Below are 19,360 nucleotides of genomic sequence, written 5' to 3'. Positions count from 1 at the left end.
GTCCCAAGCAATTATTTGAAATGCACACTGGCGCCACACATTACCGTTCTGGCCATACCTATGCCTCTTCCTTCACTTTCACATCAAAGGCCCAGGCTGCCCCTCATCTCCCTTTGGCCTTCGCATGGCTCCATTCTTCCCCAAACCCCACCTTTCTTGCACCAAATTGCTGCCAACAATTAGACTCTGCTCATGGCAGAGCTAAAGCAGAAGCCCAGCTTTTAGGCAGGCACAGCCAACCCACAGAAACCAATTTCTGTTCCACAGCCAGCAAAAACATTGCAAGTCTACACTTTAACCACAGGCCTTGAATAAGTCAATAGGTGGCCTTCAGCTCTTAATTTCCAGTTATCTAGACAGAGAGGTAGTAGCCATGACTCGCCCTGAGCTCACTAGCTTGGTTTTCCTTATTCCTTTTTCCTCTCATTACACATTCCAATCCCTTTTGAAAACATACACAGGAGCTCTTGGATCAACAGTCAGGCATGTATATATATTAGGTGAGTGTTTCCTGGTCCTAGAGCAGTAAAGTTTTAGGTAAGTATGCTGTCTCATTGTGAACTACTGTCCCCTGTTAAATTACAAATCTTATTATTTCATAGAAACTATTTAATATCAAAGCAAACATTAATCCTAATGCAAAGATTTTTGTTTAGATGCAAGGTAATCTATGTGGGCAAATGTTATTTACTGAGCAGCCTTTAGAAGCAATTATACCACACAAGTGACAAACATAAAATTTCCTTGGCAACAGACCAGGTAGCTAGCAGCCTGTCAACTGACCAACTACCCCAGTCACAACGCATGGGATGATTTCTCTGATAGCATACCTATTGTCAAGCACCTCTCTTTCCTGACAGAATTGCATGTTTGAAATATAGAAGGTTTAGCCAAGTGGAGAAGCAACTAGACTTCTCAGACCTATATAATCTAGGAGGCACTGAGGCACTCCAGAAGAATCCCTAAATCAGTGAGCTTTGGTAAAAGTCAGTAAGAAATCTCAGCAGCACTTTACAATTCTAACCTTGGAGCTCTTCCTTGAAGTGCCCCCATGTATTTCCTGTGTGAACACCATTTCTGACATTCTTCCCACTGTAGATTCTAGATTCCTTGCTACTTCACTTTTCCAGCTTTTCCTCACTCACTGCCCTTCACTTGCACTATTGTCCCACACTCACTCCTAGAACCTGTCCCCCTACTTTCCTTGCTTTTGCTCCCACATCTCTTCTTTCTCCCTAGAGTTTCTCATCATCACTTTTCCAAGTCCACTCAGTCCTTGACTTAACCATTAAGCTTTCTGCCTTAGTCACTCCTTTCCAGTGTTATGTTCTGGTCCTTTAGGGTCTATCAATTTTTCCTTCTATATCAGAGGAGCAGAAAGCCCCTTTTTCTTGAGATCTGAATGTGCCAGAAAATTATTTTCTCTTCCTTATACACAAGTTAACATGTTAGGTGTAACTTACCTTTCTTCTGCAGCTGTCCTCAACAGCCATTTCCACAAGCACAGACTGTTTATGTTCCATCATACAAGTTATTATGTTATTTTTCACTTTTGTAATTTACTAGTCTGAAATGTTTCTCATCTCCTACCCATTCCCTGGACTTACTGCTAGTGGTTTCAGGCCTCAGTCATACTGACTGAATCTGGATGGAAATTTGACTATATACAGCTGCAGCACTGCTAGGTTTCACAAACCACAAATTCACCTAAGCAGACCCTCTGTTCTGTAACTGCATTGCCAAGACATTACCAGCCATACTATGCATACACATTAGGCTTTATGTCTCTTATACTCTATTTCAGACCGCTAGAGACTTCTGCCTTTCTGCTGCTTTTGAGAGAAAAAAAAAAAAAAAAGCGCTAAGAAGAGAAACAAAATTAGCAACAACAGAAGACTGGGGAGGACTGCCTCCCAGGCTCACACTTTAAGACCTGAGTTTTCTTCCATTTAACTTCTGTCCTGTTCCTAAGCCTCTTTCCTGGACAAATCCTGTTCTCTTTGCTGTTCAGTCACCCAATCTCTTCATACTACTGCAGGCATTCCCTTCTTACACCAGACACTACTATATTTATTTCTCCTTCGGGAACCCAAGCATGAGATATTCCTTCTTGGAAGTTCAACATCTACTAACTTTATCATAATATTTAAGACATTACTGGCAAGGCAGGATTTACTTTTGGCTGTCTTTAGTCTAGCAATATTAGGTACAAAATTATAACTTAATACACAGTGTTCTATTCTGTAGGCTTGTAAAAAATACAGTAACCATGATTAATTAGTGTTTAAGCTTTCACTTGACATTAATTTGCTAGAGTTAGTCAAGAAGGACAAATGAGAAGGAATAATGAACTGTTAAAACCAAAGCATTTTTACAGAAATTCTACTGGCTTCAGAGAACATCAGTGAAACATCAGTAGAAAGAATGAGTGTTCCTTGCTAATTCACCATATATGTTTATTAGAAGTTGAGATTTTTTAAGATCTGTAGAACAATCCCATTAACTATACTAACTAGGGATAGAGGTCTTGGTACCTTTCAGCACTTCAGTGGATGGTCTTAAAGGATCCAGACCCCCTACAAATGCAAAAATCAGGTCAAGGAATCCCGGGGAATCAGAAGCAAAGCAGATGGCTGATTGATCCAAGTTAAGCAACAAAATTGATTAAAAAATAAAAATGGTAATTTCCAGCAGAAATTTTTTGAAAATCATTCAGAAAAGCAGCATCATAAGAAAGCAAATTCTAATGAGTGAAAAATCTTCAGTGTCACATATGTAATAACTTATAGCCTCAGAGTCCCCCAAACATTGTCTGGCTGTCTTACCTTACATAGGCCCCCTTTTTTTTTTCCCCCCCAAAAAATAAATGCACTTAGGCCTTTAAAATTATACTACTGCATATGTCCAGTGACATCAACATTCTGGCTGACTTCCTAAACAGATTTAAGGAGAAAACAGATACTGAAAATCTAGAAATCAGGTTATCTTTGCATTTAAATTGACATAAACAAGCATGAAAGTGATCCTGGTTACAGCAGTGGTTTCCTTTTGCCCTGATAATAAGTGAATGATTAAGATTGCTCATGGTAATGAGAAGGCAGAGACAGTGATGTCCACTTTTTGACAATGACAGTTTGGAGGTTAAAGGGACTGTCAGGAGGAAGGAAGAAATAGCTAGTGGGATAATCACATTCAAAAGAGTAACTACTTGTTTGTCATCCCTCTCTACACACTTTGGAGCCATCTAACAGTAACATACTACTAGCAGTAGTTTCTATCACAGCTTTTGAGTTGTGCTGAGTCAACTTATTAAAGTCTAGAATTCAGCGATCTAATGAAGTGAGACAGTTCTCCAGTCAGCCTGTTACTTTGATCTGATAACTAATTCTACCTGAGAGACTGAGAGGATCCGTCTGAAACATATCAAATCACAATGGATTTCATATTCCCAAGACGATGCCTAACCTGCCTCAATCAAGTAAGTCACATCACAGTACCTCAGTCATCAGTTGACATCTTCCACAATTAGTCAGCCTTATCTTAGGACAAGCCAGTCCAATTGAACTAAGAATAAAAAAACTTCACATACAATATCTGGGAATGTAATATTTTAGGGCAGCGTATTTTGAGGTTATTATCCTCAGGAAATTCTCCACTCATCAAAATGTTTTCCTCGTGTTTTGTGCACTCTAGTACAAAGCAGCATGAGAAACACCTCAGGAAGAAAATACAGGATTTTTTAAGAAATAAACCATAACAACTAGCCCTTTTAATGTGCATCATTTAAGCATAGTATAATGAAGTATTATGTGATAATTAAGCGTGTGAGAAGTAGTTCAAATATTTTTCTAAAAAGGGAAGCCAGGATATATAGTTTCAGTAATAGTGACAAATGTTGATGTTTCACGTCAGCCATCTTCTAGTTCAGTTGCAGACAGAAATGATACAAAATTAGAATAATTTTTTAAATATGAAATATCTTAACATTTTAAAGTTTTAATTCCAGTTTACAGCCCTTCAGAATTTGTTTTTGTTATTGCACTGTTAACCCAGAGAAGAAAGATGATTATTTACCATGCAAATCATAGATTAAAATGAGAACAGAGGCAACTAAATTAGGAACAGTAAAAACACCTACCAAAAAAAAAAAATTAAACAAGGGTACTATTTGACATGTCTATCTTTAAGATTAATTTTTTGTAGGGTTGCTGGTTTTAGTAGTAAATGACACTTCAACATAAACATAATTTCTTAAACAGTTCTTATTCCTTACCCACAAGCTTTTTTACTTCTGAAACTCCTCTATGCTATGTAACAGATGCAGCACTGTCAGAAAATAAAACACGTCTATTTTTTATTTTGCACAAAGAGCTGAATTGTCATTTCCTAGCTTTTCAGTAGAATATAATGTTGATGTGATTGTAAACAACTTAAATGCAATATCCCATCATAAACCAAATCAGCCAGAACCTCCATCATTTAAAACTATTTCGTGAGGAAGAGGGTTAAGCAGAAAGATGACCCTCAATTTTTAGGGGATTTTACTTTTGTTTGCTGAGCCTGGGAACACCAATGTGTAATTCTAGTCTCTGTGTGGAATGCTGTACAATTTTAAATCATTGTATCCATTCTCCCCAAAACACAAAGGACACCCTGTCTAGATAGTGCTATTTCCAATACAGCTCTTTCCCCATACATCTATCTCCTTTCTATTCTGAATTTCTTTTCCTCTTCTGGTTTCCAATCCTTTGATAAGGCTTTACTTTTGAAAGTTTTTTCTCCCTTTAAAGAATAGTAATCTTGTATTAATTTCTCCCTCAGACTGGGGAGAAACTGAACAAGACGTGCGATATTTATTATTGCTACCTAATATAACATGTAAAGTAAAGCTAACATTTACATTATAAAGAACAGAATCAGATATTGTAGATTTAACTTTAAAAATATACTTTTAAAAGACTTTTAAAGAGGGCAATCTGAAGTGAAGGATTAATGTTTATAATACAGCAAAGCTTCTTAATGGAAATCCATGATTTTTTTTTAAACATCATAATATTAAACTACTACTTGAAATATTGTGCTTATTGACACAAGTGCAGTTTTGGACGGAATGTTTTAGCAGTGAAATCCCAACTTGAATTCAGGAGATTCATTGAAACACAGAAAGATTGTCACTTCCTTGGAATGTCTGATAGAAAGTACAACCCTCAGAGAGATCCGTGCACAAAAGTTCAAAGGACTGGCTGCAGTTCTGACAACTTAGACACTGAAATCAAGCCCCTTACATTTCAATCTAATATTATAAATTTGATCAGATGCATAAAATTCTGTAAGGCTAATTCCCAAACTGTGGGAGATTATTCTTTAAAAGGAAATAGTGTCAACAAGTTCTTTCAGTTTCATTTATTTCTTAGTTAAGAGTAATTCAACATATTTCAAGAGATGTATACAGCAAAATATAAAGTACAGAAAAGTTAGTACGGCTTTGTAGAATGTACTATAATTAATCAAGAGAATCATTCTGGAAGAATAAGCTATGCCAAGGAGAACATCTGCTTCTGCCCTCTAGAAAACACCTGCAAAACAGTTTACTTTTCAGGAAAGATTCAAGACTGATGCTAGAAAATGAACTGCTTGCAATATTTCTTACTGCTGCTTTGTTATCGCTTTTTCAAAAGTATTTTTTAAAAAAATGTAATTAAAATATTTTCTAAACCTCCAATCATATTTACATATCTCTTACTGCTCTTCTAAAATTGGATGATATCTCTATATATACACACACATATATATGTATATTTGGAAGTGCAATACTCAGTGTAGACCCAGAAGTTAATTTCAGATCTTTGAATAGAATAGAACAAAAAAAGTCACTTAGTGTCTTCCTCTACAGATCTTCCCTCTTTTCTGGAAGGTAGTAGGGAGTCCAAGTAAGACTGAATTGCTGTTGTACTAAATATTGCAAAAATACAGCCTAAAATGTCACCCAGTTTAAAGAACAGGTAGTAAACATATGAAAAAAAAGGTTAGAGTGTTTGCAATAGTAACAATGCTTAAAAAAACCTATGTTAAAGTATATTACAAATTTTAGACTTTTGACCTATGTTAGGCCAGAAACTAAGTCTCAAAAAATGAAAGGAAAATCTTAAAACTAATTTTAAATCACAGAATAAGTTTTTCCCTTCCACAGCTGGAACTGAACACGAAATATAATAACTAGTGACCTGCTACAGTGACAAGTACATATACTGCTATATCTGCTATAATATGGTCTTAGATTACCAACTAGAAAACTAAGAATTGGAGCTCCTCTAGCACTGCTTATGAAGAGATTCCTATCTACAGAACACTTGTTTCCTTGCAATTTAAATTCTATCCTAGTTTGGAATGTTACCTCTAAAAATAAAAACTGGTAATGAGTAGATAAATGATGTTTCATATCTGCAAATTCCAATCTGACAAGTTTTTAAGAGGAGGTTACATGAGGAAATAACCCTTTAGTGGTATTAAAAATAATGTAATTTGCTGTATAACAAAATCTAGGAACTAAAAGCAGTTCAGTCCTTTTAAACAGCTATGCTAAATACCTTGTCTCCTAGAACAGATTCCTTGAACACCATTTCATACCTGGGGGTGTAACATGGAACAGGTGCTATCTATGTAATCTCACATCCTCTATTTATATTTGTTGAAAAATTTTCTCACTGACCTGCATCCTGTTTTTCCTCAACCTCTCCAGTCTGCCAAGAGCATTTGTTGCCCTTCCCATATTGGTTTGATCTGTGAAAGTAATAATACTACTTTGTATTTCATTACTGAATTATGGTAATATTTATCAGAGGGCACAGACAGATCTTGGTGCAATGCCATTTGATACAGCCTTCCAGTTTCTCATTGGCATTGATAACCCTTCCCAGTACAGTCTTTTTGACAATTTATGCCCACACTGTAGCAAGTTATTTTAAGTCATACAACTTTAACTTCACAGGATATTCTCAAAGATGTCACCAAAAATCTTACAGAAGCCAAGACATGACTCAAAGGCATGACTATCAAGCCAGAAAAGAAATTAACTTAAGTTAATGTTTCTGATAAATTCTTGCTGATCCTTGCTTATTCACTTGTTGTCTTTTAGATGACTTAGAACTACTGGAAGGATTACTCCTTGCTTTTATTCAGAAGCTGAACTTAATCAGATACTGTTAAATTAACCAAAAGATGGGCTCTTTCCACCCATTAGAAATAAAGAAACCCCACAACATCATCCATCCACCAGACTCTATAGATAAATTAGCATTTATCTGTAATGATATTATTTATTTACCAGGACAAAAGGACAAATTTATTCACAGCTTTATATTTGATCACGCAGCCAAACACTTTTTTTGTCTTCACTTTTAAAATTGTATTTTTTTTCCTTTTGGCAGCCATGACTTTTTCTTTAGTCCCCCTCCCCTTATGAGTACAGTATTTAAAAGACATACAAAGCATTTCCTAATACACTTTTACTAGCTGCATCTAACTAGGCCTGATCTTACTGCTCAAGTTTTCACTGCTGAGATTTCAAGTTTCTTCAGATTCAGTTATTAAAGAGTTAATTAAGATGGTTGCTATTACACCTCCTATTTTCTTCCATTTGAATAGATACTATAGATGTTCAACACAATTCTTTCGACAAGCTGCAAAGTCTAACTACCTTTTTACCTTTGATCTTTCCCATCCCTACTTAATAACATGGGCACTTCTAGACAACAGTGAGTCTTTTCCTTGTTTTTATTCTGCTGCTTCCTTCTCATCCTATAAGTTTATTATTTAAATTTTATAGCCAGTTTCCATCCATATCATAACACATGCAAATTTAAGGTTAATTTTAAACTTCCATAATTTGCATAAACCTGTTAAGAATTCTCTAAATCAGAATATAAAATTTTATTATGAAATACAGTTTACCTTATTAAAGTGCATTATTAATATGACCTTAGCCGCTTTAAGGGTGGGACGGTCATTAATCTCACATTCATACCCTGAAGTAGACATTTTGAAATAAGTGCACTTCTCAGTTCCTAAAGAGCATATTTCTTGTGCAGAAGAGTTACCTTCATTAAAGGCCTGAGATAATCAGTCAGAAAATGGGCATGATTGGTGATTGCAATGGAAGACTAACAAGAGTGTTTAACAACAATGCATCCAGTAAAATAACCAAAGAAATATATACATATTTAAATAGTTAATCAAAGGAAGGCTATTTATGAAGGCATAGCTGTATATGATCTATTGACATAAAATTATAGATGCTTACAAGAACACAATATTTCATGAATAGAGCTAGCAGAATAGTTAGGAAGGCCAAGGTCTCACTTAAACTGATAAAAGTGAGGTCAGTCCTTTGTAAAACGGGAAACAGCAACAGCAGGAAAAAAAAAAATCAACATGCAAGTTTTCGCACAAGAAATTATGTACAGATAACATTAGAAACCTGTTAGGTAAACACTGCATAAATCACTAAAAAATAGGAAAAAAGTGGGTTTAGCAGATAATGTAATTTAAAGGCATTAATGAACAAAATGTGTTAAACAGCTCAGAAATCTATTACAATATAACTTCGTCATAAATTTTACAGTTCATGAAATACAAAAAAAATCTATACAAAAACTTTTGGCTAAACAAAGGTTAATATCAGAATAAGCAGATTTTCCATTGAAATAATTATACATATATATTTCAGTAATATTTTTTTTTTCCTACAAAAGAAGAATCACTTACTAGAAGATGAGCACAATGTGGTAGCCTATTTGGCTTCAACCTGAAGGTCAAACATTTAATTTTTCAGCTGAAGGAACTTAAAAATTACTGAGAAAGGTTCACAAAGTAACAATTAATAAAAAATAAATCAACCAATTGAACATAAAACTATACATATAAAGTGTCTTGGTTTTTAGACAGTACATAATTTCTCATACTCTACAGAGAAAATGAGTCTTCTTCAGAAGTACTTAAAACGTGGAAAAACAATATACATGTGGTTCCCAAGGTGAAAAGGATCCATGAATCAGTGGTCAACATATAAAGTCTTACCATAGAAATATTGTAAACATTTTTCTTAATTAGCATCTCAATCATCTTTGGTATAACAGACTCCTAAGGAATCTCTGATGACGTATTTAATATCCAACTTAAATAAGAGGGAAAAGAAACTTGAAACATTTTGCATTTAAAGTATGCATCACTTAAAAATGCAGTATACATACATGATCACAGTTTAGAATGGATCTTTTAATAAAATGCTCCTGGCCCATAGATAGAAAATCTTAATTGTTCTGGCCAAAAATCCACTTCTGGAAGCTGTCTGATGGATTACAGGATGCCAAACTCGGATGGTCTCCATTTCCTGTAAGGCACATATGTAGTGCTGCATTGTACAGAGTTTGATCCTAAAATGAGTAAAAAAGGAGGAAGAAAAAGTGAACAAACAACAAGTGTGCTGTTCCCCCCACTCTTTGTTTTTCTCAAGTTCATTGCTGTTAAAGAGTAAGGCCATAAAGATAGTGAAGAGGGTGGGTAGCAAGCAAATATGAGTAGTATATGCAAGTGGCAGCTTGCTCTGTTAGCAAAATTTAAAAAAATATTTTAGAAGATACAAAACATGGATTGAATTCCAGGTGGATGCCCAGACACACACACACACACACACACACACTAAAGGATATCAACTGCTTTAAGTGACTTTACATTTGAAATAGTGAAATCATCACATTTTTATTTGGTAACTGAAAAGCTGAAATTATCTACATTTTCCTCGCAGAAATAAACTTACTCCTTTTTGGCTTCAGAATTCTGTTTCCTTGGGGTTTTCTCTTTTATTAGAAATCAAAAATTAAACTCATAAAAGACAACCAATAAAAATGCTAATTCACTGCACAGTCTAAATACCTTTTGATGCAGCCATTGCTCTTCTCCAACGGCAAAGGTTTTCTGGCCTTTGTAGTTACATTCACGAAGCTGCACAGGTCCTTTAGAAGCATGCAGACAAAGCTCCTTCTGAATGTTATGTCTAATTTCATGGTGTGCAGAATATTCAAAGTACTATTTAAATAATTTTTTTAAATGTCAGTAAACAAACACAAACAAGAGCATTAAACTAATCATTTGAAATTACAATACATAAATATATTTCTTTTATTATTCAACAATTTGAGACTGCAGAATCAATTCTCTAATTTTCAGCATACTTGCTTTAAAAGTATTTACAAAACAAAGCATTTTTTAATATTAATGCCATATATTTAGAAGTACTTAAATGTATAAACTGCAAATGACACTTGGTACATATACATTATGATGCCAGATCTCATTGCTTGCTCCCCCAGGAATCATATATAATTCAAGGAGAGAAACTGAAGAGTGGAGATAGTTGTATGGATAACTTAAATTTTGGCATTTTTAAACTTTAAAAATCTGTATTCAATTTTTGTTACTGGATTTTTTTTTTCTTAGAGCAACCAAAAAACAAATTGTCACACAGAACAATATTAATTGATGTATGTCAACTTTTACTGCTTGATCTAAACAATGAATGCTAACAATAGGATGCTGTTATGTTCTCTTGTGAGCTAGCCATTAGCAAAGTAATATAAACATGTATTTTATTATAATTTTACCATTATTTCCTGACAGCAAAGTTCTCTTAAGGCTAAGGAATTTTAGGCTATTAATTCCAGTCTTAACGGGTATTTAATTCTAACAGTTACAGATACAGCTGTCCTTTTTTTACCTCTAGTCCTACCCTACCATCCTGGTCTCTTCCTTTTCTACCTCATTAAACAGCAGAGTTCCTATAATTATATCCCACTACCACTGGTTTTTGGCACTGTATGTCAGCCTTTTCCACCATATTTTTCCTTTGACTGTGGAGACCAGGCTCTGTTAGCTCCCTGTGGCTTTCAACCATCTGTCCAACTGATCAGCTTCTGCCTCCCCACTGCCTTGGCATCAATGGGAATAGCGCTGAGGAACAAATGGGCATTTCACTGTTAAGTTTCTGCATTCAACGTAACTCCCTGAAACAGGTATTGACAGGACTGACCTGCTTAGTCACTTAGCTCTCAGACATAATAATTTATTCTAAATCTGTTAATCTGACTTAATCTGTTTTGATTTATTTTTTGAGTTCCAAAATCTCTGCAAACCCTGACGATATAACTTGAAAGCTAGGTTTAAAGCTTCATTAATTTTGGATATTGAGATGGACATGTTCCCAGCCCCAGGATATTCTAAAAAGGAAGAATGATAAACAGTTTATGTACAAATTTGAAAACTAGGTTCTCTCTTCTGCTCCTTTCTCCCATCTCACATATATGGACAAACACAACAGGTAACAGGGAAAATTTCTGCCTGCACTGCTAAAGTCTGATGAAGAACATAAACCAACTGAAAATAGAAGTATTGTAATGAGAATGGTTAAGTAAGCAAATATCCACATCTCATAACCAGCAAAACCTATATTAAAATTCTCTGAAGGCTGGTATTTAAAGGGATTTAGACTGTTATTTTATGGCAGGAGGAAAGCATAGAGTATTAGTACAGTCCAAGATAACTTAGAGACAACAGAAGCATGCAGCAGATCTCTTAATACAATGTCTTGGTGTGTTCCTGCCTTAATGACTGTGACAATGTGAAAAGGCTAATACAGTATTAATCCACAACAGAATAAAAAAAGTTCAATACTGTAAGAAGCTAATGTAACAGGGTAGTTGCTAATCTAGACAGTATTCCATCTCCCACAAAAATTCATTAGGAAAGCATCAAATAACTATGATCACGTGTCTGAGTTTTCAGTGTCATCAATGGATGGCTTTTCATAAAAAAATGAAAAATTACAACTGTATTCTAACAAAAACATTTAAACCTCTGTTGACCTTTAGTTATTAAGGATCTAAAGTTAATAAATTTTATTCATGGAATAACTCTTTAAAGCAACAGAGAGTTCATTTCTGGGCAGAGAAGGAGATGCTACTTTTATTAGTATTACAGTAGTGCCTGAAGGATTCAGTGTCTGATAGCTATTGCAAGTCATACTGTAGAAGAAACAGAACACCACTGCTGCCTCCAAGAGCTATGCATCAAAAAGAACACTTCTTGGACAAATTAAATCATATTATTCACTTGCATTAGGCAGTACAGGACAGACCACTTTGACCTCAGACTATGAGGCTGCAAGCATGATAGGGAAGGTGGCTCAGGCCTGGCCACTCGGTCTCCCACTGGCTGGATTCCCACCATCTTCCTTGACAGTGCAAGTCCTGGTGGCAGAGAAAGAAGCAATAGGAGGAAGCATAAGGAAAGGGAGGATTAAGACGACAAACATTTACAAGAAAGTAGTAAGAGTAGGATGAAAAGGTTTTGCACAGAAATATCAAGTGAATCTGTATCTCAATCTGTATGCTGAACATGAGATGTTAGAACCAGGACAACATGAAGAGCAGTATGAAATTTTCCTTGAACTATATGTATAGGAATTAACTCAAAATAAATTAAAAAAAAGGAGCAAAATTGCATATTAAAAATTAGTTCATTCTCTGAAATAAATGAAAAGCTTCAATATGCAGTTACAGCTGAATAGATCATAAAAATCAGGTACCAAATATTTTACCTGATTTCCTCCAAGTCCATGACAAGAATACATAATCAATGGTTTGCCGCCATGGTTATTTTCACCAACATCCAGACACATGCGGTTACCAATATTTTTTAACTAAAGAAAGGATATTATCAAAAAAAAAAAAAAAAAGAAAGATCACTGAGGATGGCAAAAAATTAAACCTGTGCAAAAACCAAACTTTTGGCTTAAAATTTACAGCTTTTAGTTCATTTTTAATTTCTGCTATAGTCAAATAAAAAATCTGGTCTCTCAGTTAATTTTTTCAAACTAAAAGCCTGATGTAGTCATGACGGCTGTCTGCAACCACACACTGTAAATTCTTAGGCTACTGGGTTATTATTAGGCTATAAGGTTACTGTTATTCAAATTAGAGTTTGAACAGAAACACATAAAATATTCAAAATTGGAGAAAGAGGAAGTTTTATTTGTAAGTACGTACTAGACATTCACATTCATCTCAAACTAAGAATTATGAGTAGTTAATAGTTTTTTGGTTTTAGCAATGCAATGTCTAAGTAGTTATTTGGCAGAGAAAATGCAATGGTCTTTTAAAAACATATGTATAACTATAAATACATATTTGCCTCATCATAAACCTAATTCTGAGAAGCAAACAGCTCACCAGTTTTCCTTATTACCATGAACTAAAAATTCTCTGACTTCTTAGTATATAATGATAAATTTACCTTGATAATTCAGGAAGTCTCTCACCACTGGCTTAGTATTTTTGTATTATCTTAACTGTTAGTGATAGGTAGAATGTTGCTTACCTTAGCAGGTTGTAAGATCCTGTTAAGCAAGGCTGTTAGTTAAAAAGCTTAGCTTAAATTTCATATCACCATCAAGAAAGCTATAAAATATTCAGATAGCGAGGTATGCAGAATAGATTCTATGTCCAGAGTAGTGACGAGAAAACCCTAGAGCAGTGACAAGAAAACCCTAGAGCAGTTAATGACAGCTAAAATGTAAATGCTATGGCTAAGGTAGCACAGAAGATTATGGAAGACTATAGGAAATAATTAAACTTACATATCCAGAAAACAAAGGATTCAGGTCTGGCACATATGCTTCTGGATAAACATTACTGAGATACCAAGTAAAATTTCTACACTGCAGACGCTGTCTTAACTCAAGCCTTTTTGAGATGTCTCCAAATGTTTTCTGTTAGAGGAAGGGATGTAAGGAAGAATGGAAGAGAAATATATTAGTGTTACTAATATAAATTTTGTACGTATAAATCTATGGTATTCTGTATTGTAGCATTAAACAAGTTTTAAGCTTCATTTGTTGATTTATTTTTTTTTTTAAATATCATACTACTACAGTATCGTTTGTTTTTCAGTGTCATAACACCACTGACATCCTGCCTGAAGTATTTCAAAGCACATGCAAGAAAAATACATTGCAACATGGAACAACCAGAAGTATCCTTAGTCCCAAGAGTTTTAACAGTGCCATGAAGTGGGAAAGTACAAACACCACCATACCGATGACAGCTATAGAGTTAACATCTCACAAAAAAGAGTAAGCTGAAATAATGAATTGGATTGATTAAATAATTAGCATAATAGTCAGTACAATGAAGAATCTTATGGACAAAATTCAGTTGTCTAGCTACTAAACACTCTTAGGAAATCTAATGCTATTAGTCATGGTCACAAAAAATTCTCATTCGAAGGGAGAAAAAATACCTTCTTGAAGAAAACTCTACATTCCATCTGGTAAAAGACAAAAGTTCCAGAAAATTTACAAAAATAACTAAACCAACACTCAAACACCCTGGATTTAACTTAAGTTTTTAAGCAAATAGAGACAGGATGGATATGTGTCATTGAATAAGCAATTTATTCTGCTGCTAAAGAACAGCAAAATCTGCTTTTAAAGTAAAAATACTAAATAAATTGAGACTAATGAGACATTACGTTTCTCACTCCAAAAAATAAGTTAGTTTGCATTTTCTATGCTCAGTAGCTTTTCTCATGCTCTTCTGGTAGTTCCAGTGGCCATTCAATACAAACAACCCAGGATTTTAGAGAATATATGAAAAAACCCTTAATAATCAAAAAAACCCACCACACAAACCAACACTACCACCACCCGAGCACTTTTTTCATGTGTGTTGGGGCTTCAGAATTAAGCAAACTGAACTCTCTTTTCATTAAAATATCTAGAATCCTTACATACTTCATCAATAAATAACTTTTGCTCACCAAAACTTTCAACGCAGCAAGTGTGATTTCTAATACCACCACCACCACCTACTTGTTTCACAATTTTTGCTGCCTCTGTGTTTCTTCGGTAAAATATTTCTTTATATTCATCCATCCACACTTCTGCAAGGCGTACTTGATTACGTGTGATCACTTGAGTACCTTTTGGGAAAGTATGGGGACTCTTGCTGCGAAAGACATGGCCAACAACAGAGCAAGGCATGATCTCCAACTGTCCACCACATTGCCATACCTAATAATAACATTTTTTACGTAAGTGTACTGCAATTAGAATTAAGGGGGTGGAAAAAATAGCAATGTTATTATTCACCAGAAAAAAACCCAAACCACTAGCAAGAGGACATATATCAGGCATACCATAAGTGAATTTCCTAATCAGGTAGACCCTGGAAATGTACATTTCAGCTATCACCCTGAAATATATATATATATTTTTTTAAAATCAGTTCAGTAGGCATTAGTTTGTTTTCTATGTTGGCTGATTCAGCAGAGAAGTCAACATCTAGTACTAATTTGTCCTCAGAAATCCTGTACACTGTCAGTATGGAGATCACTTCTAATTAAATAGCCAAACTTACTCTGAAAGACATTTCTATATTTTCACCTCCCCATATTTCCATTTCTTCATCATAGCTTCCAATGTGTTCAAAGTAGTCTTTTGCTATTGAAAAGAGACCTCCAGCAAAAGTAGGTGTTCTGCAAAAGGAGAAATTTACTGAGGAAGACAGGATTCAAACAGGTGGGTTTTGGTTTTTTTTTTTTAAATATAGATGTAAAAACATGGTATAACCGATCTAGGAAGTTTCATGCATTTACCAGTGTTTCACTACATTGATACATTTTCCTGGCATAGATAATACCTTAAGCAATTAAATCTGTCCTATCAAGTCTCATTTGACAGTTTTATTGTCATTTATTAACAACTGGGTTAGACTAATGACTGCTGGTATAAAAGACAGCATCAGAAAAATTATTTTTTTTCTTCCTGTATGGAGGATATCAGGCAAAGTCATTACTCCTCCAGACCAGTAATCTGTCTGCGGCCAAAGCACATACAATTATCATCAAATGCACCATTGCAACAGTCTAGTATTTTGATACTCTGAACCTTTGTTGTCATCCTTTCAAGGATGATGAATGAGGAGCAAGAATCTGTGGTACTATCTCTGCAAAGAACTGTTTATAATCCTCCTCTCCCCCCTCCCTCCTGACAAAAAAACCATATAAAAATGGCTTATTATGTTCCAAGTATATATAGAAAACAGGTAATGCAGAACATCTTAATCTTAAAGAGATTACGTTTTTATGAAAACTTTAAAATTCCCAGTGTGGTTCTTAGAGAAAGTATTACAAAAACCAAGTAAGATGCAAAGACTTCTGATCATACTCATCTGAAGAGTTAGTTATTTACAAACTGGTCTTCATTAAAAAAAGTAAACTGAAGGATTTAAAACATTATTGAAATTATGTTTACCTAATAGGATAGGTTTCATCCTTTCTTCTTTTATTTTCATGTTTAGGAAGAGACTCCCATCCAAATGACAAACTCCAATCAAAATTTCCTCTGTTGTGGCTATGCCCATAAGGAGATGGTTTACTGAATTCAAAAGTATTGAGATCTATAGAAGCAATATCAGGGCTCACAACAGCAACAGGGTTCTCAGCTATTCTTGCCAATAATGGCTCTAACCAGCCATAAAAGCATTCACCTATGGAGAAAATGGGAAGAAGCACTGTATTTTTACTTGGCTATAAAGAAGTACACAGGGAATATTTTAACATGCCTGCAACAAGCCAATATCCACTACTTTTAAACAGCATTGCTAATTATACTTTCAAGAATATAAAATAGCAATAGGAAAGATGATACACTGCTAATGTTCATCATTCATTAAAAAACTTGCAATGTTAAATCAAAGACAACAGTATTATAAACCAGACCTGGCGTAGTTACAGGTTGCACTTACAATGAGCATCCAGAAAAGTCAGGGTCTCTCCTGTTGCTACGGAAGCTCCCAACAACCGTGCAGTGATTAGACCTTTTCTCTCCTTTTGACGGACTACTTTAACTATTTGAAATTGTTTCACATACTCATCTAGTTTGTCATGCAAGTATTCTAGAAAGAGAAATCAGTTTCAGGATATTCAGTGTACATACATGCCACTGCCTAAAATTTTACATTATTAAACTAAAGATTCACACTAATCCCACGAATGACCTCAGCATCAAAGCAGTAAACAATTCCTGACTGCTCAACATTATTTTTAGGGGCTGAGGTTTTTTGGACATGGAGGTGTAGGAAGAGGTGACTGGCAAACAACAGGAGATGGAACACTAAAAATATTCTAAAAGAGAAAGGACATGTACTAGTACATCTCTTCTGCAGTATTCACACTTTGAGTACCAATTCAAAATCCATCTTCAGAGCAAACAGCTCATGTACCTATTTACTCAAGTTATCTGCAGAACATGCAATTTTTTCCTTAATGACAGCACATTTTAGTTTTCAAAGACTGTAATATTTAAAACAGCAACAGAATCTACATAAAAAACTCTTTAAACATGCAATTTGAGAAACAACCCCACATCCCTCATTAAACATCCCACATCATCTTCCTTCCTCTGCTCATCCTTAGTATTAAACTGTACTACTAAATATACTTCACATCCAAGTGTGTCAGTATGCTAAATACAGACTTGCAAAAAATGTAAATACATTAATATAAGCACGAATGTATAGACATGTTCATCTAAAGGAAAACATGTAAATTTTTTTGAACTTGCATTTGTGATCACACTCAGTATACATTCAATTATTTTTGGCAGTCAACTTGAGTACTGAAGGTTATTTTTCCATTAAATAACTTTACTTTCTAGAAGACATTTCCCTTCATATTAATGAAATTAATTTGCATAAAGACAATCACTATGATAAAATGCAAATTGCTACAAGCACTGGCCAATTTATCCTTGGATACTTTGTTCTATAAATTGTAATTGGTTTGAAGCACAAATTACAGAGCTACTTGTCATGCGAATAGTTATGCAGTTTAAGCAGCACTAGAACTGGAATAATAAGAAGTGGGTTTTAAAAAGCTTTTAAAGGATGAGAACTTCATATCTGACAACCTTGAAAAAAAAAAAAGATGGGGAAGAATTACTTTATAGAAAAAGGAAGGAAAAAACCCACTTTGAATACTGTTAGACATGTTAATGGCAGTAAAGAGATAACCTCTTTTAACCAATTTATCTGCAATCCTAACACATTTTAAAAAAACAAACAAGAGAAAATAGAGACTTCTTACCATCCATACTGGCATCATCCACCAAAATAATCTCCTTTAGCAGTATGGCAGGAGATGTATACATCACGCTGTGAACAGTTCTGAGCAGAGTAGACCATGCTTCATTATGAAAAACTATTATAATACTTGTGGTTGGCAATGGTGGGCAACGCTTAAACTTTTGTTCAATACATCTATAGATTAGAAAGCGTCAAATGTTACAAAATGGATAAAAAGGTTTGACTCAAACTCTTAAAAGAAACCCTTCTCTTTCTAGCACAAAGCTTTATAAGTATGGACATCAAATATTTCAGATTCTTCACTTTCTATCCCACTTTTGAAACACAAAGGCAGGTGCTCCAACTGGAGAAGCTGTAGAAAATACTGTTTAAAAATATGATGAGTAAGAATTCCAGTTGAACAACAGACACTTCTGCTTATGTCTCACAAACATTTGAGTACATTTCATGTAGCAGACAACTCTTCCTCAGGAAAATACACATTATTCTACTGACAGCAGCAGATACTGAGCTGCAAAATCAGTTTAAGTCACCATTACTGTTGGAACCCAAAACTACAAAGAAGAATATTTATTAGAAGAATGCAGCGTTTGCAAGGAGAAATAGAACAGTTCTAATTCAGAATTCCAAAATTTCGTAGAAATACCGTATAATCCTTAGGGCAGCATATCCCACGCAAGTGAAAATTTTAAACCCATAGTCTTTCAAGATTGATGTATTCTAAACATAACTTTAAATCCAGTTGCAAGTCGACAACACTTCTGTATTCATAATCTGCATACTTACTGTTTATTGCCTGTCAACTTTAGAGACTCCCCAAGGTAATTATCACAGCCATGCCTCACATAATACAGAGGCAAAAAAACTCACCAGTTATACTCTAGCAAAGGTTATTGCGAGATGCATATGCAATGTGATATTCATACTACCAGCAGCAGCTCAGTAAGGTTAGTCACTTCTGACACAGATGAGAACATATAATCTGACACTGACAGACTGCTCAGAACCAAAACCAACTCTACCCAAGTCCAACACTCTTCATTAAAAAAAATTTTCAATACTCCAATATTGCTGAGCTCTTCCATTGCCTTGTTTAACAGTTTAAAATTCCTAATTTATTTAAATTATGCTGGTGGTTTTATTAACACTGAATAAAAAAAAAAAAA

At 34.7% G+C, this 19,360-nt stretch overlaps 2 protein-coding genes across 4 annotated transcripts in view; one reads left to right on the top strand and one right to left on the bottom strand.

Annotated features, from left to right (window-relative positions):
• Positions 1–19,360, top strand: part of CSRNP3 (cysteine and serine rich nuclear protein 3) — a 112,636-nt gene that overhangs the window by 90,374 nt on the left and 2,902 nt on the right. The window lies entirely within an intron of this gene.
• The window catches only part of GALNT3 (polypeptide N-acetylgalactosaminyltransferase 3), a 13,019-nt gene continuing 1,002 nt past the window's right edge, over positions 7,344–19,360 (bottom strand). Inside the window, exons 2-10 of one of the 3 annotated variants that reach the window (XM_026852652.1) lie at positions 18,196–18,368; positions 16,857–17,006; positions 16,364–16,598; positions 15,468–15,585; positions 14,921–15,121; positions 13,688–13,819; positions 12,650–12,751; positions 9,931–10,083; positions 7,344–9,431 (exon numbers count right to left, since the gene is read on the bottom strand). In XM_026852652.1, coding sequence (XP_026708453.1) covers positions 9,309–9,431; positions 9,931–10,083; positions 12,650–12,751; positions 13,688–13,819; positions 14,921–15,121; positions 15,468–15,585; positions 16,364–16,598; positions 16,857–17,006; positions 18,196–18,368 — 1,387 coding nt within the window. In that variant the 3' untranslated portion in view covers positions 7,344–9,308. Of the gene's footprint in view, positions 9,432–9,930; positions 10,084–10,252; positions 12,300–12,649; positions 12,752–13,687; positions 13,820–14,920; positions 15,122–15,467; positions 15,586–16,363; positions 16,599–16,856; positions 17,007–18,195; positions 18,369–19,360 lie in introns of those variants that run through there. The other 2 variants (XM_026852654.1, XM_026852653.1) reach the window with 2 other exon arrangements.

The sequence above is a fragment of the Athene cunicularia genome, assembly GCF_003259725.1.
Source record: "Athene cunicularia isolate RWA chromosome 7 unlocalized genomic scaffold, athCun1 chr7_part1, whole genome shotgun sequence".
NCBI classification, from domain to species: domain Eukaryota; kingdom Metazoa; phylum Chordata; class Aves; order Strigiformes; family Strigidae; genus Athene; species Athene cunicularia.
The sequence above is the reverse complement of the archived record's forward strand: the minus strand, read 5'-3'. Positions and strand labels throughout refer to the sequence as shown.